This window comes from Carassius gibelio, chromosome A14, assembly GCF_023724105.1.
Source record: "Carassius gibelio isolate Cgi1373 ecotype wild population from Czech Republic chromosome A14, carGib1.2-hapl.c, whole genome shotgun sequence".
NCBI lineage: Eukaryota > Metazoa > Chordata > Actinopteri > Cypriniformes > Cyprinidae > Carassius > Carassius gibelio.
The window spans coordinates 13,788,098-13,811,285 of NC_068384.1; the positions used below are offsets into that span (position 1 = coordinate 13,788,098).

Genomic DNA, 23,188 nt, shown 5'->3' on the forward strand with positions numbered 1-23,188 from the left:
CAACAAGTTAAAGGGCATTTTTAAAATCATAAATGAACAGTATTAGGATGACAGTATGGCATCAATGCAAAAATGTTACAGACTTGGGATGTAGGCTATGATGACTGAAGCAGCAACCAAAAGAACAAAAGCTGCTTATAAGAACTAAGCTAATCAGCTTGAAATAACTTTAACAGTGGATTTAACCAGAGAAAGACCCCAATGTTAAACTATAAATATAAACTACTAACATATGCATCTAGAAATAGTTTCATGACATGCATTATGAAGCATTACAAACTGTGATTTACAGCAGTGCTAAATATTATGCTTTTTTAGTTGAGTATGGAACATGGTTAGTCTACGTTACCCTAGGCCCATTGTTTTTTCATTTTTGTAGCATAAACACCATAAAACCGATGAAAGCTTTGGATCTTCGGATCACAACATAATAAAACTTTGGCCCCTTTAATGAAGATGGACACAGTTTTTGTTTTATCCAGCTGTATCTACTCAGTAAAACTTATAACATCCAAGTGAAAGATATAAACTTTCTACTGTGATCAGCTGTGGTCATGTTGATTAGCTCAGCATGAAAAGAGCTTTCCTGCAGCATTTCGGTCCTTGGTAGTGCAACTGAAGCAAACAATCAAATATAGAAAGGCACTGTCAAAAGATCTCCGGTTGTGGGCTGTCACAAGCCAGAAGATGGATACAAAAAAAAAAAAAAGAAAAAGAAAATATTCAAAGTCTTTATCAATGCCTAGAAGCACATTGAGGTCTATTATTAAGAGGTGGAAGGTGTTTGGTAAAACAGACCCAACCTGAATCTGGATGTTTGCTACAGACTGGAGCCAGGAGAAAACTGCTCAGAGATGCGACCAAGATCAACTCTGAAGCAGTTGCAGGGATTTATGACAAAGAGCGTTCATTTTGTGCATGTTCCAACAATATCACAAATTCTCCACAAATGTGGCTTGTATGGGAGGTTTGCAAGAAGAAAGCCACTCCTCAAGAAAGGCCACATGAAGTCTGAGCTTTGCCAGAACACACCGTGAAGATTTTAAAACAGAGGAGACTAAAATTATTTGAGTGGAAGACTGAATTATTTAGCCTCAACACCAAACGAGATGTCTGGCAGAAATCCAATACAGCTCACCATCTAAATAACAGAAATCATACAGTGAAGCATGGTGGTGTAATATCCTGTTATGGGGGTTTCTCTGCAGCAGAGACTGGAGCACTTGTCAGGATAGAAGGAACAATGGACGGGGGAAACAACTGTCAAATTCTTGAGGAAAAACTGCTCCCCTCTGCCAGAAAGATATCAATGGGAAGAAGGTTTCCAACAAGACAATGACCCAAAGCACACAGCAGAACTGAGCACACGAGGATTGAAGGACAAAAAGATGAATGTCCTTGCATGATCTAGTGAGAGCCTAGACTTAAACCTCATTTAAAACTTGTGGAATGACTTGAAGACTGCAGTCCACAAACGCTCACCATCAAATTGAGCTGAACTTGAGCAGATCTGCAAAGAAAAGTGGGCAAATATCGCAAAGTCTAGATGTGCAAAGTTAGTAGAGACAGAGACATATCCCAACAGACTAAAATCTGTAATTAAATCAAAAGGTGATTTAAAAAATAAAACAAAATACTGACATGGGTGATCCCTTTTCCAACTCAGTGAATCGTTTTTTGTTGTCCTGTTGTTGTTGTTTTCTTCATCATCTACGGATCTACATCTACTGTATATTGTTGTGTCTACAGTAAACTGGTCGAAGTGCTCAGTTCCATGTATGTCCAGTATGTGTCACCCTTTGCCCATTTTATTTACACCCCTTACATACATTCAGCAACAGAAGACACTTGGGCCACATTTAAAAGTTATGAATCTTAACCCCTTAGCATTCCTGTAAAACTAGTCTAAAATGCCTAAAAAATGCATACCCAAAGTAAATTGCATGCCGTTCTTGAACCATTTGTAGTATAGGCATGGGTTTGGTCTCTTTTGAAAGGTAAAACTACACAGAACAAACCTCAGAATCACTGCAAGTCTTCCTGGTATTCAGTAATAGAACACTTTAAACTCAATAGTAATAATAATAACAACAATAATAATAATTTCAGCCTACATTTCATCCTTGCTGGTGGTCTTACAAAGACACTGATTGTACCTGCTGAGTTGATTGTATTTTAAAATGGTTTGCATCATTCCAATCACAAGAATCTCAGCTTTTTAATGTTTCACAAAGTTAACCCTCAAAAACATGATAAAACAGGTTAACTATGAACTTTTTCAATAACGTTAAACTTTAAAGCCAAATACTTCTTCTTTTTACCAGTATATTATTTTAGAGTTACATTTAAGCTATTTTTGCAGTGTTGTTATTTAATGCGATGACATTCATACATGTTTAGGCATGAGCTCTGAAAACTGATGAATAGCACAACAACCAGTTGAAGGTAAGTGAACTAATCTTGGTTCATTCATACTGAGCAAACTGTAAGAAATTAAATGTCACAGCCCCAAAATCTAGTGTGATACACACATACACACACACAAATAAATAAATATATGTGCTATGAGGACAAGCCACGAAATCAATTCATTGCTCAATACTATTTATTTCATTTAGGTAATCCACACAGTACATTATCCCCATTCACTGTAAAATAAGAAACATTTTTAAAATATTCATCTTTAAAATCATACAACCGTCTAATTCACTGTAAACAAATTATTGTACGAGAGCAACTTGTTCATTTAAAGATCAGACCACCGAGTCCCACCTCTCTGCTGAAAAAAAAAACATAACAACTGAAACCATCATGGAAATTCTTATTGTTTTCACTACAAATACCAGTACAGACCATCATCTATTAACCATTATAACCATTAATTTTTTTTTTCCTCTAGTGCCGTTTGGGACATATTCAATTAGGATTTAGTGGTTTTAAAAATCCAGCAATAGAAGCCAGCAAATTACCAGTAGAGACCATTACAGTTTCCATTAAAACCAATCCAATTCCCATTATAACCAGTAAAACCATAACAAATTCTGTTATGGTTTCTTTTGTTTTGTTTTTTCAGCTGGGTTCATGTCAGAGTATTCCCGTTTTGTTTCCAGTATGCAGATGTCTTGAGTTATTGATTATGTAATGTGGGCTCAAGAAACAAACAGTATTATGCTGTGTTCAATGCACAAGGGAATGTCTTCTTGTCCAGGAAAACACTGCATTTCACTTAGTATATCATTAATAAAATCAGCCACCTCATAAAGATAAAAAAAGAAGAGGTGTGCTGTAAATTCTGGTCTAAAGATCCTCGTGGCTGCAATACTGTTGTTATTCTCCTGAACAATCCAGCATTTGCTCGTTTACATCAATTATGAAATCATTTCATTTATTCAAGCTCTGGAAGTATCACAGATTTCAAATGGAATAGAAACTATCAAAGATCTGAGCACTTAGGGCCATCATTGACGGGGACAAATAATTTTCTTTTTAAATACTGTCCCAGGACCTGTGAATATTGAAGATGCTGGCCTGATATTGCCACAAAATAATATTCAACAAATTATAAACACCAAAAACTGTTTCCTAACCACCAGATATCATTAATACATAACACTGAAAACCTTCAGGGAATCTTGAAGATCAAGGACCGTTGTGCTTTTGTCACAGTTAATAACAATGAGTGGCTACAAACATAACCAGCCACATATCCACAGAAATGTACATGCTCTCGGTTTGATTTCATTACTGCCAACACTACATTCAAGAACTGAACAAATGTGGCACATCAACAAAGATCAGAGCGCTCAACACACAGCGAACCGAGAGCTGTTACGCTCTCTTGGTAGGTTACATAGTTCACATTAAACATATTAAAACACCTCAACACATGGAGACTTCACAAAGATTAACATCGTTAAATCCAATAATGCATAACATAACCAAAAATACATGGAACTATTTCATTTAAAATACCAATCTCTAGATAGAATTTCTTTTTGTAGCTTTATTAATACTTTTCATCATAAATGACTGAAATAGCCAAACTGATTCATAAAAAGGAACAGTCCACATACTTTGGTCATGTACTATAGATTGCAAACAGAAACAGGATTTATGGAAAGGCAATAAAAGGAAAAGTCACACTAGTTAAAAAAAAAAAAAAAAAAAGACAAAAAACATTTGGCTTGGTTCCTTTTTTAAAAGACACATTATCTTCCATTAGCTTTTAACCGCTATACTCTTTGATTATTCTAGTTATTCTGGTAGGTTTCATGTAGAGCGCTGTGTGTTACCTTAAACATGACAAAATATGGCACATGAAAAGACAGTTTTCAGGGTGGACTAAAGCAAATGTCCTTTCATTAAACACAAAACAGATGCAGGTTTGATACGTTTATATTGAGAAACTATGTGTTACCTTGAACTGCTGGAGGAGTGGACTTTGGAGCAGCCAATGAGAACACGTTTGAACTTTAACCTCACACTATTTTCACATTCAAAAAAGTTTGTTCATGCACCGTCGACAGGCAGAAGAAAATATAAGAACATACACACTATTCTTGAATAACATCTTAGTTAAACCCAAATACCGAGGATAGTAAAATAGATCAAACTCTTTTTAAAACCCATGCTGTAGTTTATCGATTTAATAAACCTGCATCGAAAGAAATGTGCAGCAGAGGTTTGTATTTGGCAACTTTTTCAATGGATTGCACTATTGTCATAAGGAGGTCCCTTGACTTTTCTCGAAACTGAAATGAAATTTGGCAGTAACATATAAACGGCACATGTCATGAAGACGAAATACTGAAAACAGCAATGCAATACAGACTAACAAAAAGAAAAACAAGGTCAACACCAGCTATCTTTGATCCGTACTGAAAACAACATTGAATGGCACATGGAATAATCTGGCAGCATCCAAAATTATTTCAGAAATTAAAAACGGTAGTATGTACCGTCAGACAAAAGATCAGCGTAAATCAGCATTTGCTTAAAACAATTAAAACAAATCATAAATGTAAAAACATCTTACAAAATGACTGAATTGGGATGTCCTGGAGAGGAACGGGTGAACTTTGGCACACAAAGGTGGTACGTGAAACCATTACAGTAGAGAGCAGAGTCACTGACGCTTGTCTTTACAGTCCTTTGTTGAAGTAGACAGTCTCTACTCCAGGATGACTGGCTCGAATCTTCTCCCGCAGCTCTGGTTCCAGTCGGCTCACTGCCATAGAGCTGCATGGTTTTCATTAGAATTATGAAGTGCAACAGAATGATTCATAAAACAAAACCAATTCTTCTGAAACATTCTGAAATAGTTTAGAGAATGTTCTCACCTCTTTTGTGGGAACAGCGCACAGCACAATGGGGTTGCAAACACAAGGCTGACAAAAAGAAAGAATGTACAAAAGAATGGGTCACAAATTTTTGAATGCCTTTTAAGAAATAACTGTTTATAAGACGATCTATCTATCTTTGGCAACTCACCAAAACCCAACCAAGCCAACCTGAATGGGTGCACTCATCCACGGAAACCTCTGAAAAATAAAGGGGCGAGAAAACAAATCAACCTGGCAACAAAGCCCACGATTCCATGGGGCCATTTTAAGGGCTATTGCATTCAAGCAGACCGGACACTGTAGTTGGGTGTGTGCATGCTCTGCTGACCAGCTTTCAGTAAGATTTTCATTCATGTTAACAAAATGTTTTTAATGTAGGTTGGAAATTACCTTCAGGAAGGCCTTCTTTTCCAAAGAGTTCATTAAAAAGGGAGGGATGGCTATAGGAAGATTTAATTAGAATGATAGATTATTATTATTATCAGTGTCTCATAACCAGAAAGTCTGAGACCACTCATAAAAACCCTGATATTTTATATTCTATTACATATAAAATCCCTCAACATTATTACTACTGTAGGTTTAGATTAGATTCCAGATTTTCAGTGTGGTCTCAGACTTTTGGACGTCACTGTACGTGCATCATTTTATAAACATAGATGTAAAGTCCATTCTATTGCAGTCAGCTTAATATAAGATTTAGAATAAACGAACCCATTCCCGGAGAGGCCATGAGGATTCTGGAAACCACTACTTGTGTGATGGCCTGTTGAGCTGCCTTTGAAGACTCTCCTAACCGATTGTCATTCTCATCTGTTATTGGGATGCCGTGTTTGAGTTCCCTGATTGAAAAACCAAAGGAACAACATAGTTTACATCACTTCATGTCTGTTAAATGAACAGCAGCACACAATATACACTACCGGTCAAACGTCTGGTTTTTATTCAGCATGGATGCATGGAAATAGCGACAGTAAAGACATTTATAATATTACAAAATATTTTTAGTTTCTAGTTCAACGTTCTATTCATCAAAAATCATGGAAAAATGTTATCAGGTTTCCGCAAAAATATTATGCAGCTTATTATGACTGTTTCTTGAGCAGCAAATCAGCATATTTGATTGTGACTATATTTGGCCAAGATACAACTATTTGAAAATGTGGAATCTGAGGGTGTAAAAAAAAAGTTAAAATACTGAGAAAATCACCTTTAAAATTGTCAAAATGAAGATCTTAGCAATGCATAATACTAATCAAAAATTAAGTTTTTATATATTTACGGTAGGAAATTTACAAAATATCTTCATGGAACAGGATCTTTACTTAATATCCTAATGATTTTTGGCATAAAAGAAAAATCTATCATTTTGACCCGTACAATGTATTTTTGGCTATTGCTATAAATATACCCCAGCGACTTATGACTGGTTTTGTGGTCCAAGGTCACATATATAATATTAAATTAAATTAAATTAAATGTATGCATTTAGCAGACGCTTTTATCCAAAGCGACTTACAGTGCATTCAGGCTATCAATTTTTACCTATCATGTGTTAATATGCATTGAGAGACTTTTTTTTGTGATTCCAGTATTTCATGACCAATTCTGAGCAACCCAAGTCAAATGAGGTCAAAGCTCTTTATGCAAAAGATTTGTTTTAGGTAATTATTTACCGTTGTCTCATGAGTGGAATATTAATACAGTTAGCAGCAGCTACAGCAGCGAAAGGAACAAAGCGTCCTATTAGTGGAGACACATGCTGAAAGACAGTAAAATCAGTTTTAGTTGAAACATACATATTGATAAATACACGAAAACAAAAAGTGAGCACTGAGCAGTAAACACTCTAATATTTATTACTTTGCTGTGAAAGTGTTACAGCCCTTAAACATTAGAAAGCAAAACCATTACCTTTGCTAATGCATTTAGTCCTAAAGCAGTAGCCACGGCTCCTGTGGTCGCTGATACATATGCTGTGCCAAGCTGGCTGCAAGGACATATTAGGAATTTAGGGATTTTGTAAATTGGGTCAAAGTAGAGGACAAGATAAACAATGCATTAAGTGAAACTCCCTGTGTTTTATTGAATACCTGGTTATGGGAAATTTGGAACCGGTTCTTGCAACCCAACCCTACTCACTTTACTGTGATGGGGGCGTCTCCGCTCCTGTTGGTGTAGTTGACGATTGCATTGAAAGACTGGTTGATCCACTGCCAAAACAGAACTGCTGGAGTTGTTCTAAAAGCAAAAAAATATATAAATATTCTGCATTATTTGTGGACAAATCATTTCTTATCCAGAAAATATCCACCAAGTCCTACAGCTACACTACAATAATGGATCACACAGCGAAATTCAGCATGATTTCACCTGTAAAACGTCATCATGCATCCAGTGATGGTCATGTTCATGGGGACCTGAGCAGACATGCGACCGATCAGGAGCATTTTCTCGCCTGTGTCTGGATGGAATGCGGAGTCAAAAACATACTTTGCCCTCCATAGCTCATCTTCTGTGAGACCTGGTTTTACCACCCCTTTCCTTCAAGGAGAAGAAAACAGAAGATGATGATGATGGTAACGGATTCGTTATCTAGAAAATGATGTATTATTATACAAAAGTACATAGATAATGCAGAGAAAAATCTTACTTGTAATCCAGAATAATCTGACATGCTTTTTCTAATTGTTCATTTGACAGAAGGATGTTTCTGGGGTCTGTGACGGTGAAGAAATGCTTTGCTCGCCCCACAAATGTTCCCTGATCCCAGCGTGGCTCTTTAATATTTATGGAGGTGGAGAGCTCAGCTGCCATGGTACACTGTGAAAACATTACACTGTTAAAAACACGTCTTTTTATCTTTTATTTCTGATGGTAAGTACACTGCTGTTCAAAGGTTTAGGATGGTTTTATTTTCATTGGTTTTAAAAGAAGTCTCTGCTCCTAAACTGTATTTACTTGTACCCGAAATACATGAAAACAGTAAAATTGTGAAATATAATTAGAATAAATAACTGTTTTCTTTTTAAATACATTTTTAAATCTAATGAATCAAAAGCCTTTTTAGATTTTCTTTTCCCCCAGAAACAAAACCAAAATATAATGCTTACACATGACATTCCTCTCCTGATTAAGCCACTGCTGAATCAGCTTGGGCTGCTAAAGACAGCTGACCAGCCAACCAAAGAAAAGAAAACATCAGTCACACTGAAAACTCTCCATATAAAGCAGCGTCTCTGTATATAAGGCCTGTTTTTCTATACAAACCTAGTAAAAGTACCAGATTAGAAACTGAGTCTCAGTGTATGGGATTGCTTAAAAGGATAGTCCTATCAAAAAATGACATCAGTTACTCATTTATTTTCATCTTTTTTTCTGTGAAAGACAAAAGAAATTCGACAGAATGTGAAGGACTGCAATTTTAATCAACATTCACTTCCACTGCATCATTTTTGTTACAATTCAAGTCAAGATCACAGAGGCTCATTACACCAGACAACAAGTCATGAGTCCACTTAAGAAAGAAAGTCATTCTGGTTTAAAATTATATGAGGTTACTATATTTGGGTGAACCAAGCCTTTCCAATGACAAATAGAAAACCAGCTTCATTATCAAATGCTTCAAGGTTAAGCTCAGATAAAAAGAAGAAGAAACAGAATTTAACCATTTATTTACATGTGCATATTGCAAGAAAAAGCATTCGCAGTGGCAAAAATAAATAAATTACGCGCTTTAAATGTGCAGCTTGGTGACATTTTATCTTGACAATGCACCAGAGACGGCTAAAGTGAGGACAATAAATCAAATGTTTCACTGATGACAGCTACAAAAGTGGGCCTGTCCCTTTAAATCAAATCATGTTCATGTGATTTGCACGAGATCACTTGATGCTTTGGCTTACGCTGTTCCCGTTTTTATACAGTCTATAACGCGTTTGACTGGTGATAGGAAGACCGAGTCAGTTGCGAATAACCGATTCGAAAAGAATTCAGTGATTCAGACAGTGTGGCATATTAATCGCTAAGAAACGTTTCTATATGTAGGCAATTACTTTTATTCTATTATGTTTACATTATAATTTTATTATATTTTAATAAGAGGGTTAGTGTTTATGTAGATCAGCCATAATTCACAAAAATGGTTTCGAACTTAAAATGTGTATTAACATTAAGTACTTAATTAAATGGATTTAAATATCAGAGCATTTTATAACAAGCAATTTAGTAAAACCAACTCAACATTACATACGTACATAAAAAAATAAACATTTTAAATTACGTTTTATAGAACGTTCTTCTATTTACCAATAAGTTTATTTACCAATTAAGTCTATTTAAAATTTGATTATAGATGATTCAATCCAATTCGTTAACGAATCGTTCAGTCCTTGTCGTGAACAATCGTTATGGTTCAGACAGCCTGTGTACAGAAGCTCAACCGATTCGCTAAACAAAGATCCGACTCAAAAGAACAATTGATTCACGAATCGAATATCGCAACAAAGCGACAACATTACGTCTTACAATAAGAACACTACAACAGCGCGCGCACATTATGGATTGCAGTGATTAGATACTGACTGATGCACAGGCCTCTTGATCTGAACTGAACTTTGAACGTAGACGCCGTGTTTATGACACTTTCCCCAAACAGCCCATTTCTTGCCCTATAGTATGCATTCATGACCATATATTACTCTGTATTATTTTTATAGCCTATTAATAATTATTCATGCACACATCATAATTCATAGGTTATTTTTTATATGTTAAAACAACGGTGCTCTTTAAAGAGCAAACACTGTGGCACAAATGCCATTATTTATATGGTTTATATGATATATTTATTTATGAAATCACTTGCTAGAATTTCATCATTGTAGCCCAATGGCAAGGAATGGTTCAAAACCAGTCAGTACCGGTTAGGTGGCTTCCATTGGGGTTTTCAATATGTCATAAATCCATATAAGAATGATTGTATGTATAAATGTCATGATAAAAATATCGCAGGGATACACCTTATGAAACAAATCTTAATCAATGTACGTTTTAATATTTAAAATCATCTGTACAACTCCAGCTGTGCACCTTTTATCAACCTCTGGATGCCACATCACAAATTCCACTTACTGGCAGCATAAGGTTTTACATTCTAATGCACCCAGTAAAAAAAAGAAGAAGAAGAAGAAACCTATATCTTGATGGTGGCATCCGTGGAAATCTATAAAGAAAGGTCACTTACAGTGCAACAGTGCAAAGCTCGCCGTCAGCCCGAATCACAGCGCTCCGCAGCAGCTATCGGTCTCCCGCACAGAGGCTCATTTACGAATGAATGTGAAGTACGCTGCAGTAAACGCCGCCCCGTGGCCCAACCAACTAGAGACGCTGTTCAGCATTCAAAATAAAAGTCTTCAACAGCTTGGAAAATATTTGTAACATGGGAACACTAGATTTATATGAGAGAAAAAAGTTATAGATAAAATGCGATTGTGAAACTTTTCACAAATCGAGCTCGACCTAAAACAATGTTTTTTTTATTCCAGCAGTCAAGCGTGTTTATTGGTAATATACATTAAACATAACGCCTGTTTTTCACATTCCTTTGCTGTGAAAAAAAAAATCAGATCAATTTGGTGAAGACGACACCGGTTCCATTCCTGTCCATTTTTTGAAAAAAAGAAGAATAAAAGACATGTTCTTTTAAAAAAAGGTCCTATTGTTTTGTTTCACTCCCCCAAAACAAACATTATATCACAAAAAAATGTTGGATTTTATAAAATATCTCTTTTAAATGTAGAATAATTTCAGGTTTCAACCCTCGCAAAAGCAAACTCTGTATCCCTCATGGAGCATTTTTTTACTTTAGCTCTATATTTTCTTCCTATTAGATTCTACCCTATTATTTTCATAAAGTAGTTGCCTGAACTTGACCAGACCATATTTTTATTGAAGTCTGCCGTACTGTAACCAGTTAAAATATAATTCTTTAAATAAAAAAATAAAAAATGCATATTCATTTTTTTATAGTTACAGTGCTCAGTACATTGTACTGCATAACGGGAATGACCCAGTTTGACAGTTAAAATCAATCAGCAACACTACCAACATTTTGCACCATCCTACATCAAGGGAAGAACAGAATGTTACAGCTGCTGTCTTTAAAGAAACAGGCTTTACATAGATAAATAGCGTGAGTCTTTATTGCCGTTCAAATCCCTATTTAATTGTGCTCTGATTTACAAATTATTGTGAAATAATACAGTAACATACAAAAGCAAAAACAAACAAAACCACTGCTCTGTAAACTAAGAACAATAACAAAATAATGCATTGAAAAAAGTGCTTAAAAGACATTGAGAAGGGACTAAAACTAAAGTGTCTCATACCCACCTGCAACAAACACTGCAATAGGCAATCATTAAAACAGCTGTCGGAAATTTGACAGATGACGGCTCAATATTGTGTACCGAGGCCATGCAGCATGAGAATGCAGCTATAATACACAGTACTATTTTAAGTTCATCACGAATTCTACATAATCCAGTCATAAGCATTTAGTGTGTATATTCAAAATGTTATTTCAAAACACAGCGTTTCTGAAGAATGTACATAAACCCATTAGTCCGAAGTAACCCTCAGTTCCTGATCAAAAACAAAACAGCTTTTTAGTTCAGAAGAGAGTAAAGTACGATGCAGATGAGAGAGCACGGTTACATTTGTGTGTTTGTTGAGATGACTTCTTCTATCTTATTGCAGTATAGATATGGCACGTTTGTGTCCAAGGACAGGGGTTTGTGTTGGAAAATCTGAAGCTGATGTCTTCAATGAATGATCACTGTCCATGGGTCAGATAGTGCTGCAATACTGTAATAAAAAAAAAAAAAACACACCTTCCCATCTTACAGGAAATAATCTGGAGTGCGGCGAGTGACGTGAGGCTCTCCTCTGCGTGGTGCAGGGTCAAACTGTAAACTAAAGGAAAAAATCCTGTTAATATTCATAGCAGAAAAATTACAGATATGTAACACTGGGAAAGGGGAGTTAACAATAAAACAGAAATCGTTTAATGCTTTATGTCATATACGTACAAGGAGTACTTGAGCGTGTCATCAAGTTCCATGATCGCAGCCTGGTTACCACATCGGTAGCAATAATTAGGTGCACTGAAGATTGTTACAACATTACGTTCATGACACCAGTTATAACCCTGTAGAAATGATTAAAAATATATATTAGCCAGTACATAATCAATGCTAGGTAGGTGTATTATTATCTGTGTGTGTTACAAATTCAAAATAAAAAGTTTTTGAATATTTTCAGACTTTTGTGCAGTTTTAAATTTATATTATATAGTTTTGTTTCAAATATGCAACATTTTTTAGTGTTATGGTTTAAATTACTTATGCAAAAAACAACATTTAATATCTTCAACAAAAATTCTATACGACAACATAATTATAGACATGTACCTTTCAGATGATTATCTTTTATTGGGACTAAACGGTCAAAATAAAAATTTTGACAATGTCAATTTAAAAGATTGTATGTATACATTTATTTTGCTAAAATTTGTATTAATATTTATATGTTCTATAAATGGTCATTAATGTGAAATACTAAATCAACTATTCTATTTAAAATTTTATTTTGACAGTTTAGTTCCAGAAAACGAAAAAGTAAATTTACTCTAAGACTTTTATATACAAGCATATTTTATATATATATATATATATATATATATACATACACACACACACACACTGTCCCTACTGTAATTAAAGATGTCTTAAGAGCAAGACTATGCATGCAAACTAAATGTTTTGGCTCAATTAGAATACGGGTTTTAATGACAAATTAAAATGTCTGAAATGTACATCTAACTTATGGAAATACTGTATACTAACCCTGTTCCAGTAAGTAATATAACATCATAGAACAATAATATAATAACATGCCACTTGGGGCCTTCTGTGCCAAATCCTGAGGGGCCCATCTTACCCCAAAGTGTCTTATTTTAGCTTTTAACTTCTAAAAACAAAACCTATAATATTTACACCAAAAATGTAGGAACATTCATGTGTCCAAAAATCCCTAATTAACAAATATTTCTACAGGGTAATCAAATTCTGTTTTACCTCCATCACTAACTGGTGAGCTCGTGAGACCAGAGTCAAGCAGTTGGCATGGTTAAATGTTTCTGAGATGTCCTGGCCAAACGTGTACCCAGCCCCCCTGGGGGAAATCCCCCAACCTCCACGGTCATCCGGATCTGACCACAGCAAATCACACATGGGACCCTGCCAATGAGATTTTATAAGGTCCTGTGAGTAGTATTCACAGCTGCAACTCTTAATGATTTTGATTATTGTAACTCTATACATATTTCTGATATCCACAGATGGAATTTCTACCTCATGGGGAACTTCTTGGATACGGTCCAATGCACGGATGTGATCCAGCGTGTCAATTGAAGGCGACAATCCTCCATGGAGACAGAAAATCTGTGCAGACGAAGCAAATAGAGTTTAGTTGAAGCTTTTAGTGCACTCAAGTTACTATGCAACGTCTCTGTTTTGAGTATAGGGCTGTCTCAGTGAAGAAACTTCCCCTAGCTGTAATTTTGAGTACTGGACTATAAGTCGAATTTATTTAGAACTAAGACCCGAGAGAAAACATTACCGTCTTCAGCCGCGAGGGGGCGGTCTACGCTGCTCAGGGGTAGACTGCAGGAGCACTGAGCAGCATAGAGCGCCCTCTGGCGGCTGTAGACGGTAATGTTTTCTCTTGGTACATTTCTCTTAGTTCATTTCTCTTGTTCATGTCAAATGATTTTTTATAAATAAGTCAAAGGACCAGCCAAACTATGAAAAAAGTGTGAGGCTTTCAGTGTTTTTGACATATCAGCAGTATGAGTTCAGGGACTCATCTCTGCGCCCATTTTACAGACCGTCAGTCAGAGCAGTTACATTATCACACAACAAGGTTGCAGCAAGCAACTATCTTTACAAGTGAGTCAATTTATATGTTCAAATTGGAACAAGGTGTTAAAATTAATTTAACTTTGAATGGCACTTTACAAGGCTCAACATCAATTAACGCATTCCGTGGGTAATACTGAAGTTGATGTTTCTCTTCAAAGAGAACAATGCCATTGATTCATTGCACTAAAAAAAGTGCTGCTGACGCAGACGTGGGAAACCGCCTTAAACGCCAATACTATCTTCACTTTTGTTATGATGTTAACTTGAATATGATATTAACATTCAATGCATATGCATTAAGTGTAAAACAATAAGGGCACATCCTCATGAATATATATATATATATATATATATATATATATATATATATATACACACACACAGCCGTGGCCAATTTTTTTTTAAAATGACAAAAATATTAATTTTCAAGTCTGCTGCTTCAGTGTTTATAGATCTTTGATGTTATGGTATACTGAAGTATAATTACAATAATTTCATAACTGTCAAAGGCTTTTATTGACAATTACAATAAGTTTATGCAAAGACTCAGTATTTGCAATGGTGACCCTTTTTTTTCCCAAGATCTCTGTAATTCACCCTGGCATGCTGTCAGTCAACTTCTGGGCCACATCCTGACTGATGGCAGCCCATTCTTGCATAATCAATGCTTGTTTTGTAGTTTGTCAGAATTTGTGGGGTTTTGTTTGTCCACCCGCCTCTTGAGGATTGACCACAATGGGATTAATGTCTGGGGAGTTTCCCATCCATGGACCCCAAATTTGGATGTTTTGTTCCCCAAGCCACTTAATTATCACTTTCGCCTTATGGCAAGGTGCTCCATCGTGCTGGAAAATGCACTGTTCATTACCAAACTGTTCTTGGAAGGTTGGGAGAAGTTGCTCTTGGAGGATGTTTTTGTACCATTCTTTAATCATGGCTGTGTTCTTAGGCAAAATTGTGATTGAGCCCACTCCCTTGGCTGAGAAGAAACCCCACACGTTTCAGGATGCTTTACTGTTGGCATGACACAGGACTGATGGAAATGCTCACCTTTTCTACTCCAGACAAGCTTTATTCCGGGTGCCCCAAACAATCAGATAGCGGATTCTTCAGACAAAACTTTACCCCAGTCATCAGCAGTCCAATCACTGTACTTTTTGGAGAATTTCAGTCTGTCCTGGAGAGAAGTGGTTTTTTTGCTGTCCTTCTGGACACCAGGCCATACTCCACCACCTGCTTGCTGCCATTCCGGAGTAAGCTCTTAACTGGTGGTGTCCTGATCCCACAGCTGAATCAACTTTAGCAGACCTTGAATTTCTTGATGACCCAATAAATTATTGATTTAGGTGCAATCTTACTAGCAGCATTATCCTTGCCTGTGATTCCCTTTTTTTGCAAAGCAATGATAACTTTTCTTGCAGGTAATCATAGTTAAGAGAGGTTATTATAACTCAGTCAGCATGACACAGTGATCTCTAGCCTTGTCCTCGTCAACACCTCTGTTAATGAGAAAATCACTGGCATGATGCCAGCAGGTTCTTTTGTGGCAGGGCTGAATGCAGTGGAAATGTTTTTGGGATTAAGTTAATTTTCTTGATGAAAAGGGACTTTGCAATTAATTGCAATTCATTTGATCATTCGTCATAACATCCTGGAGTATATGCAATTTGCCATCACAAAAACTGAGGCAGCAGACTTTGTGAAAATTTATATTTGTTTCGTTCTCAAAACTTTTGGCTATATATATATATATATAAAGTGAACATCAAGGTTGGGGCTGTTACTTCTCAGTATCGCAATATTACAATATTGCAGTTATCACGGCAGCCCTAGTTGCGTACAGTTACAAGGAATGAAATACTGTTAATCACAAACCAATTTACCTGTGTGTCTACAAGGGCTGTAAGAGGAAGGTAGTCAAAGAGGTCTGTGAAATATTTCCAAACATTAGCGTTTCCGTATTTTCTCAGGCACTCGTCATAAAAGCCATAAACTTGTGTGATCTGTCTACTTTCATGATTTCCACGAAGGATGGTGATTCGCTCTCGATATCGAACCTGGACGATTTCAAATGACAAAACAAGCCATGAACAATGCAAATTAACATTTACTTGTATTAGTAACTTAAAAATTCAATATTAAAGCTGTGTCTATGCACATACCTTTAAAGACACCAAAAGTGTGACTGTTTCTACTGAATAGTAACCTCTATCCACATAGTCCCCCATGAATAGGTAATTGGTATCTGGTGATTTGCCCCCGATCTTAAACAGTTCCATTAGATCATGAAATTGGCCATGTACATCTCCACATACTGTCACCGGGCAACGCACCTCCTGAACGTTCGACTCTTTGGATAAAATTTCTTTAGCCTGCAATAGATAAAAAAACAGATGGTTAGACTACAAAAGCACACTAACAAATGATATCAACTATTAACCACAAGTGCACTTAAAATTCCTAACAAACTGCAAGGGGCAACGTTGACATGGACCAGTAATGAATAAATATTGGCATATGCTTAATGGGTCTTTGTTCATGGAAATGGTTTAAAAGCGACCGCTGTAAAAATGTGGGTCAGGTAACCTTAAAATGTGGTAACATGTTAACCAACTGGTAATAATAAAATACAAATAAATGTATCATCATCATCAACCTCATTAGTTATTTTTTATTTTATATAATTTATGTATATTTTTCACAATACAAACTCAGGCACATCCCCTTTTGTGCTCCACAGAGGACAGTCAGTCTATCAGATAAGAAACAACATGTGAGTGTGTGCATGACGACACAATTTACATTTTAAATGTCAACTAATCTCCAAGCAACAACTGCACATTTTTTACTTTTACATTTGGAGGTAAAGTTATAGAACATTGACATTTTTGGTTTAACAGAACAAGGTTATACTGATTAATGCAGATGGACTAATTCCAGATGCGCCACTTGATATAATCTGAGCACTTTTAACATTGCTAAACAATTTACATAAAATGTCTCTTAAAAAGAATATTTAATGTAACGGAAAATTAGGTTGTTTAGGGTTTTTTTTTTACTGATGCTGGTGGATCCGAACGATAACAGTCCCGTACTCGCTAAGAAAGCACAAACCCAAAACTCTGCCTGACAACGAATAACAATCACGTTAAAGTAGTCATAACCTGACGAGCTCTGGTTGCCAACTGCGTTGCACAGCCGACGACCAATAGTCAGATTCATGACACACGGACGGCCAATAATAGAATAATTCGGCACCGCCATCCGAGCGGCCAGTAGGAAGGGCGCACTCCAACTGTATCTGAGCCGAGACAACAAATTTAGACGGCCTACTGCTGCGCCCACGGGCCGCCTGACACAGCACGTGTTTTAACCAGACTGTAACATAGGTGATGATGACAGTCACACGGAACTCACCTTCTCACATAAGATTTTCACTTGGTTTTCCGATAGTTGCTTGCACTCGTTCAGCTGCTCGATCCATTGGTCCAGCTCTTTCGTGAATACCTTCTCGTCCATTCTCGTTAATTCCTTAAACCATTCAACTAATGCAAAAAAAAATAAAAATAATGTAAAATGAATTAAAATTAGGTTGTTTAGGTTTTTGGGGGCGTTGGCGTCATGCGTCAAAGTAATCAGTAACGTTACCAGTTTAAATTAAAGCTGTTGAGTCCTCGATTACTTGAAATACTTTAAGGCCGCGAAATGAACTAAAACGCTGTTACTTTGACTCCCTCAAGAATAAATCGATTAATTACTGTTCTCTCTAAGCAGTAAACGATTAAAACTAGAGCCTGAAAGCTCCTTTGATTTCGGTCAGAGTCTGGTTATGATGCGCAGCAGCGGCGAAGAATCCGCTCATGTAGGTTGACGTCACCTAATCCGCATTCGAAATAACGAATCCTACTACCGCGAAGGCTTCCTACTTAATATTCATGAGCCATGCCTTCTCCATTGGTAGATTTCAACACTGAATCTTTATGACATAATTAATATATATAAGCCAGGCGTTCGCAATAGGACGTTTGTCAATGAACGTCAGCATGACCTTATTAATATTGACCAGTTAAGTCTTGGCTATAGTAGCACTTGTCGCAGTTATTGCTTTGTCTCATGTGCGTTTAGTTTAGTTTAGTGTCCCAAACTGATGTACAAGGGGAATAATTTAATTTGTGAACAGCTACACTACATTGTTAGGTTTTAATAAATGGATATAGTAATAATAATGATGATATTATTATCATTACTACTACTACTTTAATACATATGATTATGATAATAATAATGAATTAATAATAATAATAATAACAATTATTATTATTATTATTATTATGCTCTGTTGCTGGGAAGTGATGGATCTTTTCCCCCCTGTGTTTCTTTGTGTCTAATATGAAAGAGTAGCATTTATTATGGTCTTTAACATTTTTTATTGCAACATTGTTATTCATAAACTGTTATATTTCCTATCCATAAATTGCTTTCATGTTCATAAATTCATTCAGTTTATATATCTGACGGTACTTTTTTCCCTGGAAGCTCTCATAATGAATAAGCTAATCATTTAAACACTATTCACGGAAAAATGACGTAAATTAATAGAAATAATAATTTAAAAAATCCACAACAATTTTCTGTATAGAAACAATGGCATGGTGAAATATATATATATATATATATATATATATATATATATATATATATATATATATATATATATATATATATATATATATATATATATGAACACATATCGAGGACAAAAGTGGCGCGTGAGCTGAAACCAGTCTATGGCTGAAACAAGGGCCTTCTGGTATTTGCTAAAGAATAGTATAAATTTCCACTAGCAGCTGACGCATGCGTATTAGCTATTCTTACCATTTTATTATTTTTTCTAGTGAAAATGGCTGCCTTTCAGCTTTAAACCACAGCGGTTCAGGGGGGAAAATATCCATCCCATAAAACAGAATTAGCACGATCGCCTAGAAAGAAACCATCTTGTGGTTCAAGAATGTCCATATTCCGGCGTAAATGACATTATGCTTTTGCTTTCAAGAATGGAAGATAGAGCTATTTCATGTTTAACCCATTATATTCCGTGATCTGCGTTCCAGATGAGGTAAAGTACTTTCTTTATTGCATCGTTTAACGCAAAATTACATATGTTTCATATTAAAATAAATTTTATCTTCAGTAATTAAAAGAATAATCTATATTAACGAGCGAATAGAAATGAGAAAAAAATCTACAGAATAATAGGACAAAGACGGACTTGCATAAACGATATTCCGCAGTCGCTCTACATTTTGTGACATTGTTTATCCTACTGTAAAGTGATGCAACATACTTAACGTGTCAGTATTTTCATAGTTTATATAGCAACGCCTTCCTCTGCGTTAACTTTCAGTGGTTAATTGCACAGGCCTGTTGTTTTCTTTTGATTGACGTCGTCAATCTATCACTTTCGATGCACGCGGTCGATGTAAGATGTTTGAAAAGTATTGCTATATTCAGCCTCATATTCAGTTGTTATTCCACAATACAGATATTCTTTTTATAATCCACTTCATCTCATTATATATAAAATGTTTTTAAATATATTTTATTTGAACAGAAAATGATGCACCAAGTATCCAGCAACAGCAACGACTATGGTCTGGGTAGCATTGGGGATGATGGGCAACACCCAGCCAGTCACTTTGACTTGTGTAGTTCACAATCCAACAAATTTTTCGCCACCGCCCCACCTCCCTCATTACAACTGCCACTCCCCAACTTGCCCCCCTTGCCACAGAGGATGATCAAGCCCATGTCCTGTCAGATGCAGGACTCTCAGAATGAATTTCACTCCCAAACTGTTAGAATGAGGGCTGCAGATGCTCCAGAGGGCTCCAAAAAAAAGAAGGGCCTCGGAAAGTCCGGACGACGAGGCAGGCCCTCAGGTACCACTAAGTCTGCAGGCTACAGGACAAGTACGGGACGACCGCCCGGCACCACCAGAGCAGCGGGTTTTAAAACCAGCCCAGGACGCCCACTGGGCACCACCAAAGCAGCAGGTTACAAGGTGAGCCCAGGTAGGCCTCCAGGCAGCATTAAAACTCTGGCAAGGCTTAACAAACTGGACTATGGCACATGCAATGGTGCACCGTTCCCTTACACCATGATGCAGAAGAGGGCCTTGTGTGAAGCCACTGTGAAAGAGAAAGACACTACTACCACAGAGTGAAAACTGTTTTTTTATTTATTTGCAAAAAGGGGGAACTCGGGTGTGGGTGCATGTCCAAAGTCACAGTGGATTGTGTTTGAGACGTCAAACTCTTGCAAGGGAGAAAAAAAAAGATGGATTTTGATACTTCAACTCAAGTGTATGTGACAGTGTTAATATTTTGTGTATCTTTTTCCAAAGACCATTAGCATTACCTATTTCGCTATGACGTATGTTAACCTACTGTACAGATGTGCATGACGGTGGTATTGTGAAATAAAGTTACATATTTGAACACATATTAATCTTTTCAGTCTCTTAGACTTTGCTCAAGTGAATTGTTGAGAGAACTGCAATTGTGTTGTTTTACATTTAACTTTACCTTTTACTTAATACTTTTGATTGTAAAGTTACTGATGGGAACAGTCTTCACCACTCATAGTTTGTCTCACTCTAGATTTTAGGACATTGCATTTAACTTGAAAAAATTTACATTTACACTCCTGTGTTCCCCTGATGTGTATGTGAAAGAGCTCTGTTTGTAATGTCCAAAGATATGTTTATCTTTTTGTCGTTATTGTATTTATGTAATGTCTGGTGCCCTTTTCAGACAGAGACATGTTGAATTTTGATAAAAATGTCAAGACACAGACTTCAGCAATGGCATAATCTTTACAAATGCTCTTGTAAATATAAATGTGAGTTTATACCAGCCAGTGTGTTCTGTTCAACCCACAATTGTTTTGCTGATCAATGATCCACTCTAAAATACCATGTTTTTAACCACTGGACTAAAACAAGTCTCAGTTTTGTGTAACTTAATACACATGATCTGATCAAAAAAAATAAAAATAAAAAAAAATAAACAGTTATGACTCCAAAAGAGTAAGCTGTGTGGGAAAATGGCTAAAACACTTTTTTTTTTGTAGAAATTATTATTTAACTTTTTTTTTTTTTTTACAGATCCATTTAGTTGGTATGAAAATGTGTCTATTTTCAAGCATTAATATATGCCTGTAATTGTTGAATGTATGTAGCAAACATATGTAAACAAAAATATTAAAAATAACTGAATAACTGCATGGGCTAAATAGAAAATATAATATTTACATGTTGTAAATATTGTAAGAAAAACCTTTGAAGACATAGCATTAAAATAACGCTATATGAACGTTAATTACATTAAATGGAACACTATTGCATAATTCAATATAATAATGTAGTTTACAATTTTACATTCCTGAATTTTTACATTAATTCCAAAATATTTTTATAGAATCAGCGGGCAGTACATTAGGTCCTCTCATACTGTCTTTGTTCTGGTTTTAAATCAGTTTCAAACACTGAGTGCGGATAAACTATAACATGGTCAAAAAAAGGGAAAGTTGACAGATTAAAATAGCAATACAATTGAAAATGTATTGCAACTTCTATATTTATTTCATAGTGTAATTTTAGATAGGCCGATGAAAAAGTGAAATTTTTTGTCTTGACACAATGGAGGTTGACGAATGGCTGTGGCAAGCCATTTTATAATGTAATCTGACTGCCGCCCCGTTTCTGTTAGCAGCATAGTAGTGCTTTTTAATGCTCCAGTCCATAATTTTTTTTTTTTTTTTGGATAAAAAATATTCAAATTTTGAGGTCAAAAAATAACGTTGCTTTTTAAATAGCTTTTTGAGGTTAAAAACCGATTTTTTTTCTATGACATTCAAATGGTATGATAATTAGAGAATACACTATACAGAAATTGACATCTACAGTACAGATAAAGCTAAAGACTAAATACACATAGTCAGGTAATGTTGATGTTCTTAACATTACTAATTTGAGAACAAAGTATAACAATAATAATCCGCATGGTTTGACATGATCTGAGCTAACTTTGCAATCGTTAGATTTAATCAGCATTAGAAGTGTAATTAAATTAAATTAAATTTATTGGTCAGAACAAAACTGACAGACATATTGGCAGCCGATGCACAATCCATGTAAAGAAGATAATTTCACAAATATATGCAATTGCAGGTTTCAAACAGAGATGGTGACAAAGAGGCAAAAATTATAGACTGCAGCTTTAATTAATATTAGCTACTCTAATAAATAGTATATTTAATTTGATTAATGTATTTTTTATTTATGCATTTTAATTTGGTTTATTTTTCATATGAATGTTGTTAAAACTTATCCATTGGATATTAGCCATTATTTTCTGCTACTATCCCAATGACAATTATATTCCATACTATTTCAGTTACAGAAAATTGCAATAAACATATTGGATTGGAATGAATGGGGCTATCAAATTTGTGTGTAAATCAAGTCTTTGCTCACAAAAGGCAGGAGTGCCAATATTATTAGTCTAAAACTGATAAGTGGCTGAGTTTATCAGGGCAGAGGACTCTGAATTTACAACATTCGAACCCCTTCCTGAACCGGTCTGGCCAAGTGAGGCTTCGGACATCATCAATTACGTCATTGCTCTAAAGTGATACAAGCCACGATACATGCTTTACTGAAAGCTGCCAGGATTTCTCAACACACGCTCCGAAGCCTCGGCACAGAACGTAACATCACTAGTACAACCTAATCTCTAATAACAATAAATAATATGAGTAACATAAATGGTACCACTAAGGCAGGGCTAGGCAAGGTCCTGG

General features: G+C 35.8%; 3 protein-coding genes across 4 annotated transcripts; 1 reads left to right on the forward strand and 2 right to left on the reverse strand.

The window, feature by feature from the left end:
- Positions 1 to 2,587: 2,587 nt before the first annotated feature.
- Positions 2,588 to 10,749, reverse strand: sfxn1 (sideroflexin 1). Its single transcript, XM_052615309.1, has 11 exons — positions 10,588 to 10,749; positions 7,996 to 8,165; positions 7,716 to 7,886; positions 7,485 to 7,583; positions 7,257 to 7,332; positions 7,019 to 7,104; positions 6,057 to 6,184; positions 5,733 to 5,782; positions 5,491 to 5,540; positions 5,340 to 5,387; positions 2,588 to 5,238 (listed from the first exon to the last, which is right to left on the reverse strand). Exons 2-11 carry the CDS (start codon positions 8,157 to 8,159, stop codon positions 5,142 to 5,144), a joined length of 969 nt encoding a protein of 322 aa, XP_052471269.1. The 5' UTR covers positions 8,160 to 8,165; positions 10,588 to 10,749; the 3' UTR covers positions 2,588 to 5,141.
- A 774-nt stretch (positions 10,750 to 11,523) lies between these two features.
- On the reverse strand, positions 11,524 to 18,203 carry ppp2caa (protein phosphatase 2 catalytic subunit alpha a). Of its 2 annotated transcripts, XM_052615312.1 has the most exons (8): positions 17,975 to 18,203; positions 17,744 to 17,871; positions 16,489 to 16,698; positions 16,210 to 16,383; positions 13,757 to 13,846; positions 13,481 to 13,642; positions 12,434 to 12,552; positions 11,524 to 12,317 (listed from the first exon to the last, which is right to left on the reverse strand). In XM_052615312.1, the coding sequence occupies exons 2-8, from the start codon at positions 17,843 to 17,845 to the stop codon at positions 12,245 to 12,247; spliced, it is 930 nt and encodes a 309-aa protein (XP_052471272.1). In that variant the 5' UTR covers positions 17,846 to 17,871; positions 17,975 to 18,203; the 3' UTR covers positions 11,524 to 12,244. The 2 variants fall into 2 exon arrangements, with proteins under 2 accessions (XP_052471272.1, XP_052471270.1); XM_052615310.1 differs by having other exon boundaries at positions 17,744 to 18,203.
- Positions 18,204 to 19,204: 1,001 nt separating this feature from the next.
- LOC128026977 (UPF0461 protein C5orf24 homolog) lies at positions 19,205 to 21,240 on the forward strand. Its single transcript, XM_052614290.1, has 2 exons — positions 19,205 to 19,442; positions 19,938 to 21,240. The coding sequence occupies exons 1-2, from the start codon at positions 19,401 to 19,403 to the stop codon at positions 20,547 to 20,549; spliced, it is 654 nt and encodes a 217-aa protein (XP_052470250.1). The 5' UTR covers positions 19,205 to 19,400; the 3' UTR covers positions 20,550 to 21,240.
- The last annotated feature ends 1,948 nt before the right edge of the window (positions 21,241 to 23,188 follow it).

Bases quoted from the DNA above. Each gene is read 5' to 3' on its own strand.
- LOC128026977 (XM_052614290.1), top strand. From the start codon at position 19,401: ATGTTTAACCCATTATATTCCGTGATCTGCGTTCCAGATGAG. The intron at 19,443-19,937 runs GTAAAGTACTTT...TTATTTGAACAG, and splicing joins TGATCTGCGTTCCAGATGAG to AAAATGATGCACCAAGTATC.
- ppp2caa (XM_052615312.1), bottom strand. From the start codon at position 17,845: ATGGACGAGAAGGTATTCACGAAAGAGCTGGACCAATGGATCGAGCAG. The intron at 16,384-16,488 runs GTATGTGCATAG...GAAATCGTCCAG, and splicing joins CACTTTTGGTGTCTTTAAAG to GTTCGATATCGAGAGCGAAT. The intron at 12,318-12,433 runs GTACGTATATGA...TTTTTCCTTTAG, and splicing joins GACACGCTCAAGTACTCCTT to TTTACAGTTTGACCCTGCAC.
- sfxn1 (XM_052615309.1), bottom strand. From the start codon at position 8,159: ATGGCAGCTGAGCTCTCCACCTCCATAAATATTAAAGAGCCACGCTGG. The intron at 7,333-7,484 runs GTGAGTAGGGTT...ATGTCCTTGCAG, and splicing joins GACGCCCCCATCACAGTAAA to CCAGCTTGGCACAGCATATG. The intron at 5,239-5,339 runs GTGAGAACATTC...AAAACCATGCAG, and splicing joins GCGCTGTTCCCACAAAAGAG to CTCTATGGCAGTGAGCCGAC.